At 45.0% G+C, this 17748-nt stretch overlaps 1 protein-coding gene across 1 annotated transcript in view; it reads right to left on the bottom strand.

Annotated features, from left to right (window-relative positions):
• The window catches only part of LOC144103279 (uncharacterized), a 77931-nt gene that overhangs the window by 21872 nt on the left and 38311 nt on the right, over positions 1-17748 (bottom strand). Inside the window, exons 5-7 of the mRNA XM_077636041.1 lie at positions 15268-15466; positions 12626-12677; positions 6792-6898 (exon numbers count right to left, since the gene is read on the bottom strand). Of these exons, the coding sequence (XP_077492167.1) occupies positions 6792-6898; positions 12626-12677; positions 15268-15466 (358 nt within the window). The remainder of the gene's footprint in view (positions 1-6791; positions 6899-12625; positions 12678-15267; positions 15467-17748) is intronic.

Raw genomic sequence — 17748 nt, 5'->3', positions numbered from 1 at the left:
TGAGTTCGCAACGCCTCGTTCTGGTTTTTTAGCTGTATAATTTCTGCTTTCAGGTCGTTAAACTCCTTAGATATCGCATTTCTGGTTAGGGATGGAGGCAACCCATCATAGCCCACCTTTATGATGTGTCTTCAGTCTTCTTGCTTCTCAGAAGACGGTCCGCGTTCTCGGGTGCGTGGCGTCTCCTGTGCCGGTGGATCCGCCTTAGGTGCAAAGGAGATCGACCTGGTGGTCCCCTGCTCTTTATGATGTCTTGACTCTTCCGTTCCGGATCGGCCTGACGAGTTGCGACGTTGACTAGACTTAGATCTTGACCTGAACCTGGACGTAGAATTGGAGGCCGCTCTTCTGGATTCATTGTTCTCGAACTGCTCTTTTCGACTGGCGTGTACAGCTGCCGCGTAGCTCCTGCTGGTGCCACTAGTTGTCGGTTTCTCTTCCTGATCACCGAAATGTTGATGTTTCCTAGGCTTATTGATGGGATCCAGAAACTTTGCTTTGCATTCCCTTGAGTAGGTGTGGTGATTCCCCTGGCATGCCGCACAAGTTGGGGTGCAATCGTGAGCTTCCCCGGGATTCAGCTTGCCGCACGAGTCACATTTCAATTCAGCTGGGCTGGGGCAGACGTCCGGTCTATGTCCTTCCCTGCCGCACAGTACGCAAAACGGTCTAGTTTTCCGATAAAGAAAACATTTGCGCTCGATCCACCCGAACGTAACAAAGAAAGGGAATTTGTATTCACTGAACAGTATCACCGCCGACTTGGATCTGCTGAGCCTTCGGACGCCTAATATTTCGTGGGTTTCCGAGGAAAAGTCTTTCTCTAGGTCTCTGTCTGATGCGTTGGGGTCAATCTCGTGCACCACCCCTTTGCAACAGTCTTGCGGTGTTCTCACGTAGGCATTGTGGTGGTACTTTTTCCCGTCTAGGTTGATGTGATCGATCTTCGCAAGTACTGTGGCGCCTTCGACATGGGAAGTTGCCGCGATTATGATTTTTTGCTCTTCAATAGCTCTGATGTAAGGTTTGGCGCGTAGCGTCTTGCCATGTAACGCGTTTTCGAACGCGACGTTAAGTGGGTGTACACTCCCACACTACATTTTTAGGTAGAAACGGTCTCTCGGCTTGATAATCACTTTAAATTCATACTTGTCGAGGTCAGGCAGTCTCGGGGGCCTTTTGCGGCTGGTGTGATGAGCTGCTGGTGACTTCGGGTCATCTTCGTATGCCTTCGGAGCCGAGTGCAATTGAGCACGCTGTCCTGCCCTGAGGTATATCATCTTCCATCCATGTTCTGGCTGTGAATTATCAAAGTTTGCCTCGCTTTGTTTGCTGCTGATCAGAACACTTCCGAATCCTCCAGACTCGGGGTCGTAGCCATGGGTGTGGTCAACATCCATCGTCGAAGCCGTAGCGGACCAGCTGCTCGCTGGTCAGGCCGAACGCGGCAACGGACGCCGGGCCCGGTACCGAAGTGCTTGTGAGGCTTAGCGATCCCACGTTTTGGCTTGGGCTTTAAAGTCCCGCATAATTCCAAGAAAGTCACTTCCTGGGATCAAAGCGTATCCTCGAGTAGTTCTCGGCGTTATACGTCTGATCCGGACAAAAATGTGGAACTGCGAATGGATCTTGCGCGCGAAGGACGAGAAATCCAAGGAGCGCAGACAAGTTGCGTCCGCTCAATCCTATCTCCAGCGTTCACTCCCTACAAAAATCTATTTTCCTTATTATCAGTAAAGTTTTTTCAAAGTGTTTGTTCTAACTGTAAATCTGATTTGTTGTGATTAGCATCACAATTTGAAAAACACTTTCATGCGCTTTCCTTGGTTTAGGTGACTGTTGGCTTTTCTTATATGTATGTCAGAATATGCGCTTTGCTTTCCTACGCTTTCCATCATCAAATAAGATTGTTATTGAGACAAGACTGATAAAAGCAATTCGTAGAGCTGCCTCTAGCAAAAATAAGACGTCACAAATGGTGCTGCAGCGAAAGAAAGTGGCTAACCGAGCATAGATAATGACTGTCTGGTCTTGTTCGTTTTTTGTTCAAGTATTTATAAAAGGTTTCAAGCTTCTAGAGAAGTCCACCCGTTCTCCCTTTCTGCTTTCTTGTGGTATTGCCCTCCTGTTTTTTAGGAGAGGGTTCGTGTTATTTTTCAAAAGGTGCAATACATGGTGTTCAGAATTAAGCTTTAACAACTTTCAAAAATACTGATAACAGTACACAAAAGTCATAACTGCAAATGCCAAATCGGTTTTTCATCCACAGAATTTCATAACCCGGTGCAATTTTAGATATGCTACTGAAAAAAAATGAAAATTGGTTTTTGGGGAAAGGAAATGCCGCCGTATCCGCCTCACATCTCGGGGACGCCTGAACCGCGCCGTAATGGAAGCGATAAAGGAGGGGCCGAGAGAAGAAAGGAAGAAAGAGGTGGAGTAGTAGAGGGCTCCCGAATAAGCTCGACCACCTAGGAATCTTTAATACGCACTCTCATCACAGAGCACACGGAGGCCTTTGCGTTTCGCCCCAACGAAATGCGGCTGCCGCTGTCGGGTTCGCACCCGGATACTCCGGATCAGTAGCTGAGTGCGCTAACCACTGAGCCACCGCGGCGGGTAGGTAGTGGCACCAGCAGAATCAAAACTCTTTTTGATTAACAGCATGACACCACCACCTGGTCAATGTCGCACTTCACATTCATCGTGATACCAGGTATCAGCAATCCTTATTACATCAATGTCAAAGGTAGGAGCTATCAACCAAAGATGTACTCGCCGCAGTGGCTCTGTGGTTAGGGCGCTCGGCAACTAATCCTGAGTACCCGCGTTCAAACCCGACCGCGGCGGCAGCGTTTCAATGAAGGTGAAACGCAAAGGCACACGTGTGCTGTGCGATGTCAGGACACGTTAAAGATCCCCAGGTGGTGTAAATTATTCCGGAGCCCTCCACTACGGCACCTCTTTCTTCCTTTCTTCTTTCACTCTCTCCTTTATCCCTTTCCTTACGACGCGGTTCCGGTATCTGCTGAGATGTGAGACAGGTACTGGGCCATTTCATTTCCCCAAAAACCAAATTCATTTCGTCAAGCGAAGATGTGATGACGTCTTCCTTGGTTCGAGCTGACAAAGCATTCACGTGTAAACATAAAATACGTCCTTTTCCAGTGGCACACTGGTGCTATCAAATAACTCAGCTTCAAATTGTCGGTTTTCAAGATTTCTCTAGATTTGAGTCTTTTCATGTTAAGACGGAAACTGCAATTGTTTGCAGTTCGAGCATTTATTACACAAGGCATATGAAGTCTGCTTATATTAGGAACATTTTTTGCTGCCGCTTAGTTTGCGCCTTTGTGTAGTGCACATTATGTTTTTAATGTTAAGTTGCTGAGGTCTTCTGTGTTAACTTGGATTATCGATGCACCCTCCAACTTAGAAGAATCCGCCCATATCGAGGCCAAAGAATATTCCATTGGTCGAGTTTTTGTCGGCCAGAGAGGCTTTTTTAGAGCCGATGTTAGGTTTTCGTTTAGATATATATTGTCGTCCATGAGCACACACACTTTTTTCAATCCATTTCTCCTTGATCTCTCGCCTCTTAATCCTTACGAAAATCGGAGGAGCAGTCTTCTATTCGCCTTTAATGCAGTGATAGCCTGGATTTCATCATGGCGGGTGCATCCAATTACAGCTTGTTAGCAAGGGATCCAAGAACGGCTCTGAGATGCTCGCCAGGGCTTGATTGTACGCAATAACGTTAAAACTTATTTTTCTCGAATACAGCCCTAATTTATCAACCGCTGCTTCTACCAGAGAATTTTCAGCGGTTATGTCGTGTAGCTGAGCTTCCTTGTTCTTTTCTTGAGATCTTTCAGGTCTTCAATCTGGAAGTCCAGAGTTCCGAGCACAGTGTAAGAATGCAAAGGTGTCTCAACGAGCGCTCCGCAGGTGCCACAGAACCCCTCGCAGTTCTGGAAACTCGGCCAGATGTCGCCACACGACTACGACCGCGTTTGAAGTTAGAAAGGGCGAAGTAAATCGGGCAGCAATAGACGTTAGAAAGGAAATAGGGAAGCATACATTGACAGGAAATAAGAACAACTACTTTAGTTACAAAGCTTATCCAAAATGAGTAAACAACCAAAACATAGGACGCGCATTTCCCGATAATTCTCTGCGTTTACCAGTCGGTCTCGTCGCTTCAGGTTATTTAGCTTGTGCGAAAGATTGGGAATTCCAACAATTAGCCTGCTACCAGGCAGATAAAAAGTGGATGTCTGTATTCATAGGTCATCCGTAATTCATCAACCGGTCGAAACAAAAACCATTCACGGGATTTAGTCTAGCACGGCGTGCAGGTTTTCTGAGAAGTGGTGCGGACAGCGGTGAGCGGTCTGAGCAGAATCTGACAGCTTCTATTTTTTGTATTAAAGATATTAAGGAAATGAACCTTGAAATTCTTGGCATCATGTGAAAATATCTCACGCAAGCCAAAAGAGCGCAGGCCTGACTGTGAATCAGTCCGCATGCTAATGAAACTGTGAAGTTTTGAACTCATTCGGCACATATGACTCGCTTTATTGCCAAAGAAAGTAAGACACTCTAAAATCGATGCAACTTGTGAGCGAAAAAGCACGTGTATGACCTACAACACAAACAGGACTGCAATTAGCTAGACCTCATTTTTCGCGCTTAATTTTAGAACTAAAGTCACAGCCTTTCCACGTACGCTGCAAAAAGAGAATATACTTCTTTGTCAGTTTCTTGGGTGTTTGATTCCTGTTGCCAGTTTATTTATTCTCTGCTTTGAAGTACTGACGCACCGTCACTGACGTAGTTCTCGTGCGTAGTTCAAGTGCGTCGTTCGCACTGTTCAGTGTCGCCATTTGTTCAGCATTTTCTGGAGACTTGAAACGAAATCTACGTGTTCCTGCTGCTTTATCTTTCTTCGCTAACCGCTTTTCGCGGAGTCTCAAGGTATCCAAGAAACTGAGGCATCTCAGACGAGTGCTTAGACCTGGCTGAAGAATAAACTTGCTTTGCTTGTGTCGCGCCACTCGCCTCTTATGTGAAGAAATCCGCTTTCCGGCTGAACTCAAAGATAAGCCTTTGGATTTAGTCCACCACGACCGACAGCAGCGTTATCCACATGTTTGAGAAAAGCGGCCAAATTTTCAGCGCCTCATGTTGTATCACTTGACAGCTGAAATTCATGTCGTGAGATTTGCCTTCCCGATGTAACAACCGTCCTTGTCATGTCCTCAGTGACGTCTACGATCCTTGTCGACACGACTCGAGGAGACGGGATTGGCGGTGCTGTCAAGTGGTCAGCTTTGATGCGCTCAACTTTCGAAAAGTACACGCTTCTGACTCGATCTAGTTCGAGTCGATGGCAGCCCCAAGAGCTAGAAGTTAAAATGTTCAACGGCGCTTCAAACAAGTAGCTGAAGTCACGTGAAGTGGTGTCCGAGGAGGATGATTCCTGCGGGCTCTCCTCTGTAGACGGCTCTTGATTCGCCCCATCCTCGAGGACCGTCGAGGGGCGTGAAGCTTAAGGCGGCCTTTTTTTTTTTTTTTTGGCACCGGAATATCGTGCCTCTGAGCAGGCCTTTTTCTGTCCTTCCTAACTTTCGGCAGGTGCGCAGGGCAGTCAGGTAACCTTGTTGGCACCGCATCTTTCGCAATACAAGGTCACCGCAGTGTACGTACGAGTACATGACCCTTGTACATGGCTTCCCATGTTTTCGGTACCAGATGAGGTTCGAAATGTTTCTCACAGAAATAGTGTGAATTTTTCCGCAAACGGTCACCACGTGGCATATCATTCTCCACACCTTCAAACTTTCTTCGTCCTTGGCGCCCAAAACAGTGCAAACTTTTCTTTGCACGACTTGTAGCCAGTCGTGCATCGCGGAGCAAAGCACTTTCGTCCCATTGTCGAATCACCGAAGCACCGGCGACAGCGCCATACACCAGCATAATCAAAATACAGTCATGCTTCTGTGAAAGAACAACAATACAGACCGAATTGTAAGTCTGTGCCAAAAAAACAGGTTCAACGCCGCCTTCACTGCAAGCAGACGACAAAGAAGCAAACGGCGGGAGCTTCTGCTTTTCTGCGTCTATATCTCTCCCGCCTCTATATCTTTCCCGTTTGAAGAAGCAGGCAAGGAAATGATTTTCTTTCTATATTGGGCGTTCTCCATTATTTAAAACGGTATCATTTACAGGAGCGGTTGGAAGCTTGTGCAGCAATGCTGGCAATTTCCGTTCCTTGGCGCCGCCGCTTTCGGCAAATCCGGAAAATGCAGATAACGGCATAGCCAAACCTTTGCATGAAGGTGCGGTACCTAGTCGGCGAAGAGAAGTCTTCCGCGTGAGCGTCAGTGAAATGAACATTCGACACGCGAGCGCCGATCTATCTAAAAACATCGCGGAGCAACATTATTATTTTTCTGTTTTCTGGCGGTTTTACGTCCAGAGCGAGTTAGACTATGAGGGACCCCGTAGTGAAGGGCTCCGGAAATTTCGATCTGATTGGGTTTTTTAACGTGCACTGACATCGCACAGTACACGGGCCTCTAAAATTTTGCCTTCACCAAAACTTGACCGCCGCGGCCGGGATCGATCGCGTTTCTTTCGGGTCAGTAGCCTTGCGCCATGACTATTGAGCCGCCGCGGCGGTGGCTACATGAACTAAAGAGGCTAAAAACAGCACTGTAGCGGCAGTTCCCGACTTCAAAATAAAATATTCTCTTTCCTCAACTGACCTCAGGGTCACGAGCACTCACCAGGCCTCCGCTCGGAAAAGATGTTTGCAGCTCATCCGAAATGTGGAATGAAATCAATACGTGATTTTGGGTCCTTGAGAAAACGGCCAAGTCCCAGTCCGCGCTGGCTGCAAGAGAGTAGTCCTGAACGGTTACACGGCCTCAATATTCAGCATCGACAAGCGTTTTACATGTCACACAAACTGAGTAACCAACTGCAAAACAAACTGAACAATTACAGAAAAGCGATTGATTAGTACTGCCCCCCCCCCCCCATATTTGCCTTCCAACTACTATTAGTATAGCGAAGATTTACTCAAACTACGATGAACTACTGTTGCTCAATTGCTTGGTGTTTTTTCGCACGTTGCTAATGAGGAAGCCAACACCTGGATCAAATATGTCCGCTAATCCACAATAACATAGTAGGTGTCCGAACTTCAGCGCTGTATACCGCTCATCCGCCCTATTAACCTTACCACGCCCTATGCTTCTTCGAACAGCACTGCTAGGCTAGATTCACTGGATAAGGTTATAGCGTTAAACGTTGCCAAGTTCAGTTTCCAATGGCGGCCTTTGCGGAACCAGAGATTCTTCGCTGCCTCCAATCTGGCACAGGTCTGACCGCCGCCCTGGTCAGTTGTTCCGCAGGCGCTGGGAACTCGGGGCCGAGCGCTAATTAGGAGGTAGTGGCTAAGTAGCCCATAAGGCGGGCCAAATCTGGCTCTGGCAAGGCAGTGCGTTGTCGGTTCTGGTCGCCAAGATCACACCGCACCTCAAGCCTGGTTCCGATTGTGTTTTCCGCCCCTCGGAAGTTGGGAGCAATCGGTTCACAGGTGCACAAACGGATGGAAGAAGGAGGCGAAAGAACGGTACGAAAAACAAGAAAAACAAGAAATGAATGCAACATCAAACACAAAGCCCCGTTCGTTACCTGTGCCAGGGGGGTTGTGTACAGATTGCCGTTGTCGTGTGGCGCTCTATACATCGGCCAAACTGGACGATGCGTCAACGAGAGATTAGGAGAGCACCGAAGATTGCTCGGGGGAGATTCTCTTGAGAACCTCCCTAAACATTGCCGCACGTGTATTACAAACGACAAGGAAAAGAAAATCCAGTGTAAACCGCTTTTTGAAAAAACGACCATCCTATTCAGGCACAGGGAGCAACTCAGGCGGGAGCTCATGGAAGCCTTTCATATGCGCATCAGTGGCGATAAGTGCATTAGTCAGACTTCCGTCCGATTCTCTGATAGGGAGTATCTGTTCCTAACCAAATCATTGGGATTCACGGGGTAACTTGTGGTGTTCATGACGTTTGTTTGTTTTTGTTCTTGTTGGTTTCACTATTTATTCGAGCATTGTCTGGAATAAACCTTCAGTTGTGAGTAGCGCTCGTCTTTGTTTGTCTCGCTTGTCCTCGTTTTTCCGCGCCAACTTCTTCAACGATTACAGCCGGGCAGACGATACGTCTATCTTAGACGTCTTAGAAGAAAACTTGAATCAGTTTGCAACTGCATCACACCATGCAAGTGTCGATGAATTGTGGCAACGTTTTAAGGGCACACTAAAATATTGCATTGATAGGTTTGTTCCCACTCGCTCAAAGAAATCGAAGCAGCTCAATCCTTGGATCACTAGAGAGATCATTCAGTTAAAGCGCAAGGTAAAAAGGCTACGAAAGCAAAAAAATGGAGCGACAGAACTTTCAAACATCAAAAAGAAGCTCAAAACAGTGTTATTAGATTCGAAAAAAACTTACTTCAATAAAACACTGACTAATTTTCTCACAAGCTCACAACAAAAGTTCTGGCGATATTTTTCAGCGAAAAAGAACGCAATGACTCAGGTAATGAATGGGGACGATGAGGTGACTGATAAAAACGATATTGCAAATCTGTTTAATGATTTCTTCCAGTCGGTCTTTAGTAGGGATGACAATGATATTGAGAGTGATCATACAATAATTTACCCGTTGCCATACTCAATGCACGAGATTCGCATCAATAGGGAGGGCATCTGTGAGCAGCTGCTGTTTCTGGACCCGAAGAAATCGAGCGGTCTCGATGAAATACCGACGGAATTCCTTAAACGGTATGCTGAGTGGTTATCATATCATTTGCAAATTTTATTTGAAAAGTCATTGCGGGATCATTCTTCACCTCGTGACTGGCGCAGCGCAATAGTAGTTCCGGTATTTATAGGCGGTAATCGACTTCTTGTAAAAAACTACCGGCCAGTTTCACTCACTTCCGTATGTTGCAAGGTTTTTGAACACACAACAGCTAAACACATTCTTCATTTTTTGGAAATAAATGACCTATTGTGTCCATTTCAGCATGGTTTTCGGACCGGCCTTTCGACAGTAACGCAGTTAATTGAAACAGTGAACGACTTTTGCAAGGCTATAGATGAACGTCAGCAGGTAGATGTGGTCTGTGTAGACTTCTCGAAGGCTTTCGGTAAAGTTCCGCATCATAAGCTTCTTTTTAAACTACGCAGATTAGGAATCGCTGAAAATATAGTACTGTGGATTCAGGCCTATCTAAGTAACCGCTGTCAAGTCGTCAAAATAGAAAGTGCAGTATCGGATAAGCGTGAAGTTCTGTCGGGGGTGCCACAGGGCTCCGTTTTAGGTCAGCTTTTGTTTTTATTGTATATAAATGATATTTCTGCTATCGTCGAATCGCCTGTCAGAATGAAACTTTTTGCCGATGATTGTTTGATTTACTCTCCTGTGGCTTCCCCGGCAGATCAGATGAACATAAATAGGTGTCTTCAGTCGTTAAACTCGTGGTGCCTGAAATGGGGTATGGAAATCAACTACCAAAAATCTAATTACATGCAAGTAACAAGGAAGCAGAATGTTATGATGTTTCGATACAATATCGGTGAAAATTCCTTAGATCAAGTAAAGTGTCTCAAGTACTTGGGAGTGACATTAACAAATAATCTTGACTGGCGCACCCATATTGAAAATGTCTATTTAAAAGCCTACCAGAAGGTCTGTTTCCTGAGGAGAAAGTTGCCGAATGCGACTAGAGAAATTAAATTGATTGCGTAGAAGACGTTCGTGCGGCCAATCATAGAGTACGCAAGTGCAGTGTGGAGTCCTCATCAAAAGGGTTTAAACCGGCAACTGGAAAGATTGCAAAGGATGTCAGCACGTTTTATATGCTCTAAATACCGCCGCACTGATTCAGTCACAGCAATGTTAAAAGAGTGTCAGTTAGAATCACTAGAAGTAAGAAGAACAAAGCAGAAATTGAAACATTTTTTTCTGATAATGAATGATAAAGTCAAAGTTAATAAACATCACTATGTTACACCTCCCCTGAAGCGTTGCCCTTGGAAAAATCACAGTGAGGTATTAGAACCTATTATTACACGTACTGATGTCTATCGCTACTCCTTTTTTCCCGATGCTGTAGAAATTTGGAATCAACTACCAAGTGACGTTGTGGACCAAACAGATGTAGAAAAATTTGTGATTGGTGTGAACGCGTTCCTGGAAGATTGCTGTGCAAATCTGTAATTCTGTGCATTTGAGTGTTTCTTTTTTTTAGCGAAGAGAATTGCACTTGTGTCTGTATATGTTTGCCTCCCTGTAATGACCCTCATGCAGAGGGTTAACAGTATGAATAAATAAATAAATTTTCGCATTATTTAATAAACTCTAGAGAACTTTAGTCAAAGAGCAGTAAAAATAAAAATGCATGAAAGGAAAGGGCGAAAATATGCACACACAGCGTCGTGCCTGTCATCTCGTCCTCGTTTTTGTTGCTCTTTGGTCCACAATAGAGGTGCATGTTGTCCACGTATTTTTTAGTCTGATAACACAAAGCTCTCTAGCAGTAGTGCTGGTGTCAATACCATCGTTGCTTTACAGCTTTACGTGCCCTCTTGAGCTACATCCTCGCCTCCGTGGTCTATGTGAAGTCCACCAGGCTAGGCGTACTGGGAGGTAGTGGGAGGCAAGTAGCGGTGCCTTCTGTCGGGGCGCCTGGTCCATACAAAGCGGCCCCGTGCTATTTCTGGATGCAAATAGTGCTGAGAAGGCGCAGTCCCTCGGGTATGGTGCGGAAATTATCGTGCAAGATGCTTCTACGCAGCTGCTTTGTTCTCGCTTTGTCACGAAGAAAACGTCCTCTCTAGCGCTATTGTATGCCGTCAGGTTAATGTTCTCAAAGCTAGACTGTTTGTTACAGCTTGTTTTAGAAGAAAAGTAGCTGAATTAAGTGCATGTTACTGTCTGAAAACTGTAAATCGATTAATTACGAAATTTCTAGTAAACGTAATCGATTATAAGTAACCGGTTATTTAACGCGTTACTTACAACGGTGATCAAGGCTAGCAGAGTGGAAAGATAGAGAAAGGGTTGAGAACTGGCAAAAGTTTATATTTCATCGCGCATTCAACTTCATGAACAACACACAGAGATTCGAGACATGTGAAATTAGAAGTTTAGGCCACGGTTCCTCCTCTCGTCAGAAATCTTGTACACCGAGCAGCAGGCGTTTCACATAGTTTGATGTTTCTGCAGGATAAAAAAACGGCCGAACTAGAAAGAAGCATGTGCTTGACATCGATGTCAGCTTCACAGCTGTCGAGTACGATTTTCACACCCGCTTCGAGCCAACGGGCGGTTATGCTTAAGCTTCAAGGCATAGGAAAGGGTTACGTACTTTTTGCAATGCATGTGAACAAAAATTGTTTTTTTTTTAAATGCAGGTATTCAGTAAACCGCTTTTTTTCTACTCAGCTTTCGTATTAGGCTTCCTTGACCGAGGAAAGGAGTGTTCCTAGGGTGATAGGTTTTTTATGCCTTGAAGCACAAGTAAGGTGAGAACAAAATGTTCCATGTCAGCTGTAAGCATTGACTACATTCACATCGGTTATCCCGTTTGAGAAGGAAACATTTTTCAACAGAAGATTTTCTTCCTCAGCAGGTTGAAAGCGATTGTTTTCAAAATTACTGCCAGAGCTGCTGTGGTAACTTAAACCTCCACAAGAGCTGCAGTGCATTATTCAAAGCTGCATACGCGGGTATCGTTCAATCTAACTGTGAAATATTCGATGCTCTTTCTTAACTGAAAGCATTGTCTACTTCAAAGTACCTCAGCGAGAATAGTTTCCAATAGAGAAATTGCCTGCCAGCGTATCGGGCATTTTTAGCAGTTCGCTACCTGCGCTTGTTACGGCTCTCGCTTTTTTCCTATTGTTGCCGCCTGACAGATACGCAAGCATGAAACCTCCTTCTTTTTTGCCTTTCATCCCCCCTGAGCTGCCGCTGCTTGCGAAAGCGCACCCAGACAAGGAATGACGCGGAAATGGCATTACGCCATCTCTCTGTCTGTAGCTCTCTACATTTGAACTAGATCTATGAGAAATTAAATGCGCACTGGCTCAGTGGTCAGATTAGTGCGTAGTGGATTGGAAAGTACACTAAAATTGGGAGATTAATATTGGATGGCACCAATCCAGCACCAGCTCCAAACGCCAGGCGAAAGACGAACCTAGGTTCAAGCACAAGCGTTGACGTCGAATGATTGATCACTGGATGAGGATTTAAAGTATTGCGTTGTCTTGTAAACAATTAAATAATTATTTGAGCGCCCGTGGTTTTCACAATAAATAGCCTTTTTTGTTGCTTCTCGCGTTTTAGCCAATAGGGTCAAGAATTATGAACTTGTCCTAAAGTGCCCGTTTTAAAATTAGTCAGTCTCCGTATTATTACTTGTATTGGTGTGATGACGGTTTGAAAGGAGGCGGAAATAAAATTTCTCAAAAACTGTCAAGACGTTCGGCGAATGCGCCACTTGTGATTGTAGTATCAGAAAAGTTTTTGGCACCTACCACTAATGTCATCAACGTCGAGGACGGTAAGTTCTTCGTTATTCAAGTAGCCCTGAAAACAAGGATGACGGAAAATAGTAATTTGACCATGCAGATTTCTAATGCAGAGCAGCTGCATCGGTCACGCACATCTGCTGGCCTCTTCTCAGATATTTGAGATGCGGGAATAAAAGGCACGTGTATGAGACCGAACACAAGTGCAGGAAGTTACGCTGAAGTTACGACCCCGCCAGGCTCCGGTAGCCGAAATGGAATAAAAGGCGGCGTTTTGGAGCAAGATGCTACGCCCTTATAGGTACAAAATGGAATTATTTTTATTCCTAAAAGTGCTAAGCGATGTTTTGGAGACATTAGCTTAGGACTCAAATATCAATAAACCTACATTTCTTGCCAGATGTAAATTATATTTTGTTTCCATAACGCTAAAGAAATGAGGTTGAAAAACACGCGAGTTATAAAACAAGATAAGCATGGAACGCTTCTTCAATCTGAGAGCAATGCAATGCCAACTGGCCTCTTTTGACGTCGTGCTAATCCTCAACACTCGCAATGCCACGAAGTTGTTTCACACTGCATCAGTAAGGATTAGTTGCAAAATTCCGCGATTTCTTCATGGATGATAGGTGTTCGTTATTTTCTTGCTGTTTATATAGGAGAACCGTATACATCTAAATTCACAATATCACGACTCATCACACTTTTAGTTATGACCACCAACTTTTTCCAGAGTGCTGCCTTCATGCAAACTAAAATCGTTGTACGCTGCGTAAATATTTGTTCAAACTCTTTGTGGAAAAGGGATGCGAAGTTCAGACCATTCATGTGAAACAAACTGCTGTTGCTATTAAAACCCTTTATGAGAATTCCAACATTTCGAATGTTTTCTGTATGGCTGATATGGATTCTTTATGGAACTCACTGAGGCCACACGGACTATAGAGACAACGTATACAGAAAAAGTAAAGGTCATACGCGCTCTGTATGATATTAAGCCTATAATATTGATATCACGTTAAAACTACACGGATAGGATGTAGAAAGCGGAAGAAAAACACGTCTAAAGTTTATGTATTTACATGTATATTCAAGCTCTATGAGGCGCCTGGCTCACATATTCCACATGCACCGTTCATATGGAGCATGTCGGTAGAATTTGGCTGATAGGATTTTCTGGATACGAAGTCTGCAGGACGAAATAATGCTTCACGGAGTACAATAACAGCGTATGTAGTGATGATTTCGTCACAAACGATTTGAAAACATGCAGCATCGTTTCTAACTCCACCTAATAATTAATCAAGAAGCTAAGGCAGATTGTACAGATAGAACTAGAAGTTGTCATCTCGAAGTGCTATGACAAATAGACCTCAACAGCTTGAGACCACAAATTTGATCACACCGTCCTTAGCGCTTGTAATATTCATTTGCAGTACTCGCTTCTATATTTTCCCGAACAGCCCAACTCATAAGCTGCGCGTTTAAACAAGATAATGTTAATTATATGGTAGCGATAGCTACATTACGGTAGCATTTCGAGCTTTCAGCGTGCGAGCTGCCACCCAGTGTTTGCGCCGCAACCCGTGGCTGCGCCGCCATGCTGTCACGTGGTTGTTCACGTGGTGCGGAGCAGCTGCCGGCAGCGCGGCGCCGTGGCGGATCACGTGGTTCGTCACTTGGTTGGTCACGCGGCCAGCCACGTGGTGCGGAGCAGCTGCTGCTGCCGGTGGGGCGACGCATCGGCGAAATCAAGCTGCCACAGCTGTGAGTATGCGCCGTGTCAAGCGGGAAGAAGATGAAGAAGGAACGCCCATCGAAACAGAGCGGCGAATGACTGGTTTTGCAATTCAACTGAGCAAGTTCCACTCGGCCAGCTGCAGCTATCGCGTCACTCCAGGTTTAACCAGAGCTAAACCACCACCAACTTTGTTTAAGGCCCTTAAACGGCTGCAGGAGAGAATAAAAAAAAATGGGCATGTTGACCTTAGTCCGTAGCTATCGACTAAAAGAATAGATCCCCGGTGACCAGCGCCACTGATACGGTGCACAAGGGGCTTTGCTGATCACAGGCAGCTAGAAAAAAAAAACATCCCTCAGCATTCTTCGTCTTGTGCAGGCCTTGAAAATGCTCCATAATTCATTTGTATATTTTGCTCTACATATAAGCGCACGGATATTTAGCAATTCTCGTTTGCCATGTGAGAATCAAGTGCGAAGTTATCTTTTAGCTGCCGTTTGAATATCTGTATGCATGCTCACGCGGTCATACTCTAAGTGCCCCTGCCGAACTTCGTGCCAACACTGAAGTCGTTCTGAGGTCAATCTCCACCGTTTTGCACAGTTTGAGGTACACCGAAGTCTTCGTACTGTGGAATTAATACACCTCGTCTGGAGCGCAACGCGGCCAACCAGACCTAAGATGCAGCACCGAAACTGCGCCCCGCCGCAGAAAGCCATAACCATGTGCTATTGCATAATCGTCTTTATCCACCAGCACTGCTTAGACGCATCAACGTTGTGAGGGAAGGCCGTGCGCTGTTTGCGAAACGATCACATATTTACTGCTTGCTCGTGAAGTTGGATATAATTTGTACAGCCTGGTGGTCTTTTTTTTTAATACGTACGCTGTCAAAATTTTCACTTACCGTTACGTACTTGTGGTCAGTGATTCGCAAAGCCACCGAGTAATAGGCCGGGTATTTCAGTGATAACTTTTTTGTAGACTCTCTTACAGGAGTGAAGAAGTGGGATACCGTCACTTTGTCGACGTTCACGCGGACCGCGACATGTGAATACGGCTTCGCTACGTAGTCGTAGTAATGCAATGAAACACCAGTGTCTCCCCTGAAATGATTGAGGTTAGCGTTTAAAGCAGGAAGGCAAAACACACAGTCGGCTACTTGATGGTCACTTCCTTTGCCACCGATATTTCTTAACTGCGGAGAAAAGTGCGTTTTCTTTTTCAATTGAGGGGAACCTTAAAGCGCGGTAGCAACGCATACTTTACACCGATCGCTCCTAATACCAGCAAAACAGGCTGATTTCAGAGGGAAGAAATTCAAGTTTAAGAAGTTTGAAACACTGCAGGCAAGAATTGGCTCAAAAATTCAACTTTTTTTTTTCTCCCAGGAAAGAAAGCTAAACCATTGCTCGACACTATTCAGCCACTCAAGTGAATTTTTACATTCGCATTTTGCATTCTTTATCTGAGTCAGAAAACTTCGAGGTAGGAAACAGTAGGTAGATTGGCAAAGCCCATATTCTGCGTAACTTGTCCTTGCACTCATTCCTTTGATAAAAATTGATGTGTATTAGAACAGGGTATTCTTCACGCATATAAAGAAAATGTACGTTGTGTCAACAAAAACCCACAACGCAAGGTTTATTTTGTAGTCGATATACCTCTTTTGGGACTCTCAATTTATTCTCTCCTTTGTGGTTATCTTCGAACTTTTAATATTGGTTGAGAACTTAAAACTTCATGCGTCACGTTGCTTCGACAACGCAGTTTCCCATCTCATGTATTGGTAGTGGTTTCTACCACGGAGGCGTTCGGAGGACTTCGGCACATCATGTGCATAGAGAGGCCTCATAATGCGCCCGCTATTTGTGCAGGAGTATTTCCCAAACACCATGAAGTTAGTCTTCCAGAATATCACTCAGACTAAGCATACAAAAGTCTTTCTATGAAAGATCCAAAGCGCTCAGTCCTTCACTCAACCATCTGAATGCGCAGACTAGAGATTGTGTCCTTTACAAGACAATTGTCTCATTTACTGCCTGAACACAGCTAGAGAACTGAATCATGCAAACATGGTTCATATCACATGATGATATGGTTGGGCTAGGAGGCAAGTTCAAGAAACTGTTGTTCTAGCGGACACAGAACAGAACACCAAGGAGGCCAGAAAAGCCAAGTGGTTAGCATAGAAGCGAAAATTGCTTTGGTAATGGCTGTACAGCTGGTGGATACTCACAACTGAAACAGTGCGTGTTATTTCTAAAAAAAAGGTCAGTTACCCATTAATTAAGCTGCAGAACTAGCACGCCACACGATTATGCGGTGTGGCTTTAGCTAGACGGTTGGCTCAAAAGAACAAAGAATAACGTTTGCAGATTAGAATCCGTTAGGCGAGATGGTTTTTCACTTCCATAACCACAGCACATTCGACGGCACGTAAGAAGGCACAGGGGAGATGAAGGCACACAACGCACAGAGCTCTGACTGACAACCGAGTTTATTGGAAGGCCAGAAAAGCTTTTTATACACGACGATGACCAGAAAACAAAAATCGCACAAACATATGCAAGGAAGGAACTACTGCCAGCATGTAACTGGCATGCGTCGAATCTCACAGTCGAGATACTTGATTTCTTTTTGGGACAATGCGACTGAAGGTGAGCTTATACCCTCAGTAGCACTGTCCCAAAAGGAAACCAAATAAATCGATTGTGAGATTCGACGCATGCCAGTTACATGATGGCAGTAGTTCCTTCCTTGCATATTTTTATGCAATTTTTGTTTTCTGGTCATCGTCGTGTACAAAAAGCTTTTCTGGCCTTCCAATAAACTCGGTTATCAGTCAGAGCTCTGCGCGTTGTGTGCCTTCTTCTTCTCTCTGCGTTCTTGTGCGCCGTCAAATGCGCTGTAGACATGGAAACGTTTGCGGAATATTTTACAGAAGGCGCGAGCATTTGGTGCCAATCTATGTAGGTACCATCTCTTGGACACGCGTCATAAAATACAGGAAATATGGTGACTGGTTTATGGGGGTTTAACGTCCCAAAGCGACTCAGGCTATGAGGGACGCCGTAGTGAAGGGCTCCCGATAATTTCGACCACCGGGGGTTCTATAGCGTGCACTGACATCGCACAGTACACGGGCCTCTAGAATTTCGCCTCCATCGAAATTCGATCACCGCGGCCGGGATCGAACCCGCGTCTTTCGGGCCAGCAGCCGAGCGCCAGGAAATATGGTGACTACGCACTGTCATTAACGCGAGTTTCTATTATACCATACTGATATACGTACTGCTTCTACCATTGCAGATATATTTTTTTGTGTGTTATCAGCAATTAGTTTACCTGGAATACTTTCTTTTCTACTCTTCGTGAATAGTGGCAT

This window comes from Amblyomma americanum, chromosome 9 (assembly GCF_052857255.1).
Source record: "Amblyomma americanum isolate KBUSLIRL-KWMA chromosome 9, ASM5285725v1, whole genome shotgun sequence".
NCBI lineage: Eukaryota > Metazoa > Arthropoda > Arachnida > Ixodida > Ixodidae > Amblyomma > Amblyomma americanum.
Note: the sequence above shows the minus strand (reverse complement) of the source record. Positions and strands in the feature narration are given on the sequence as shown.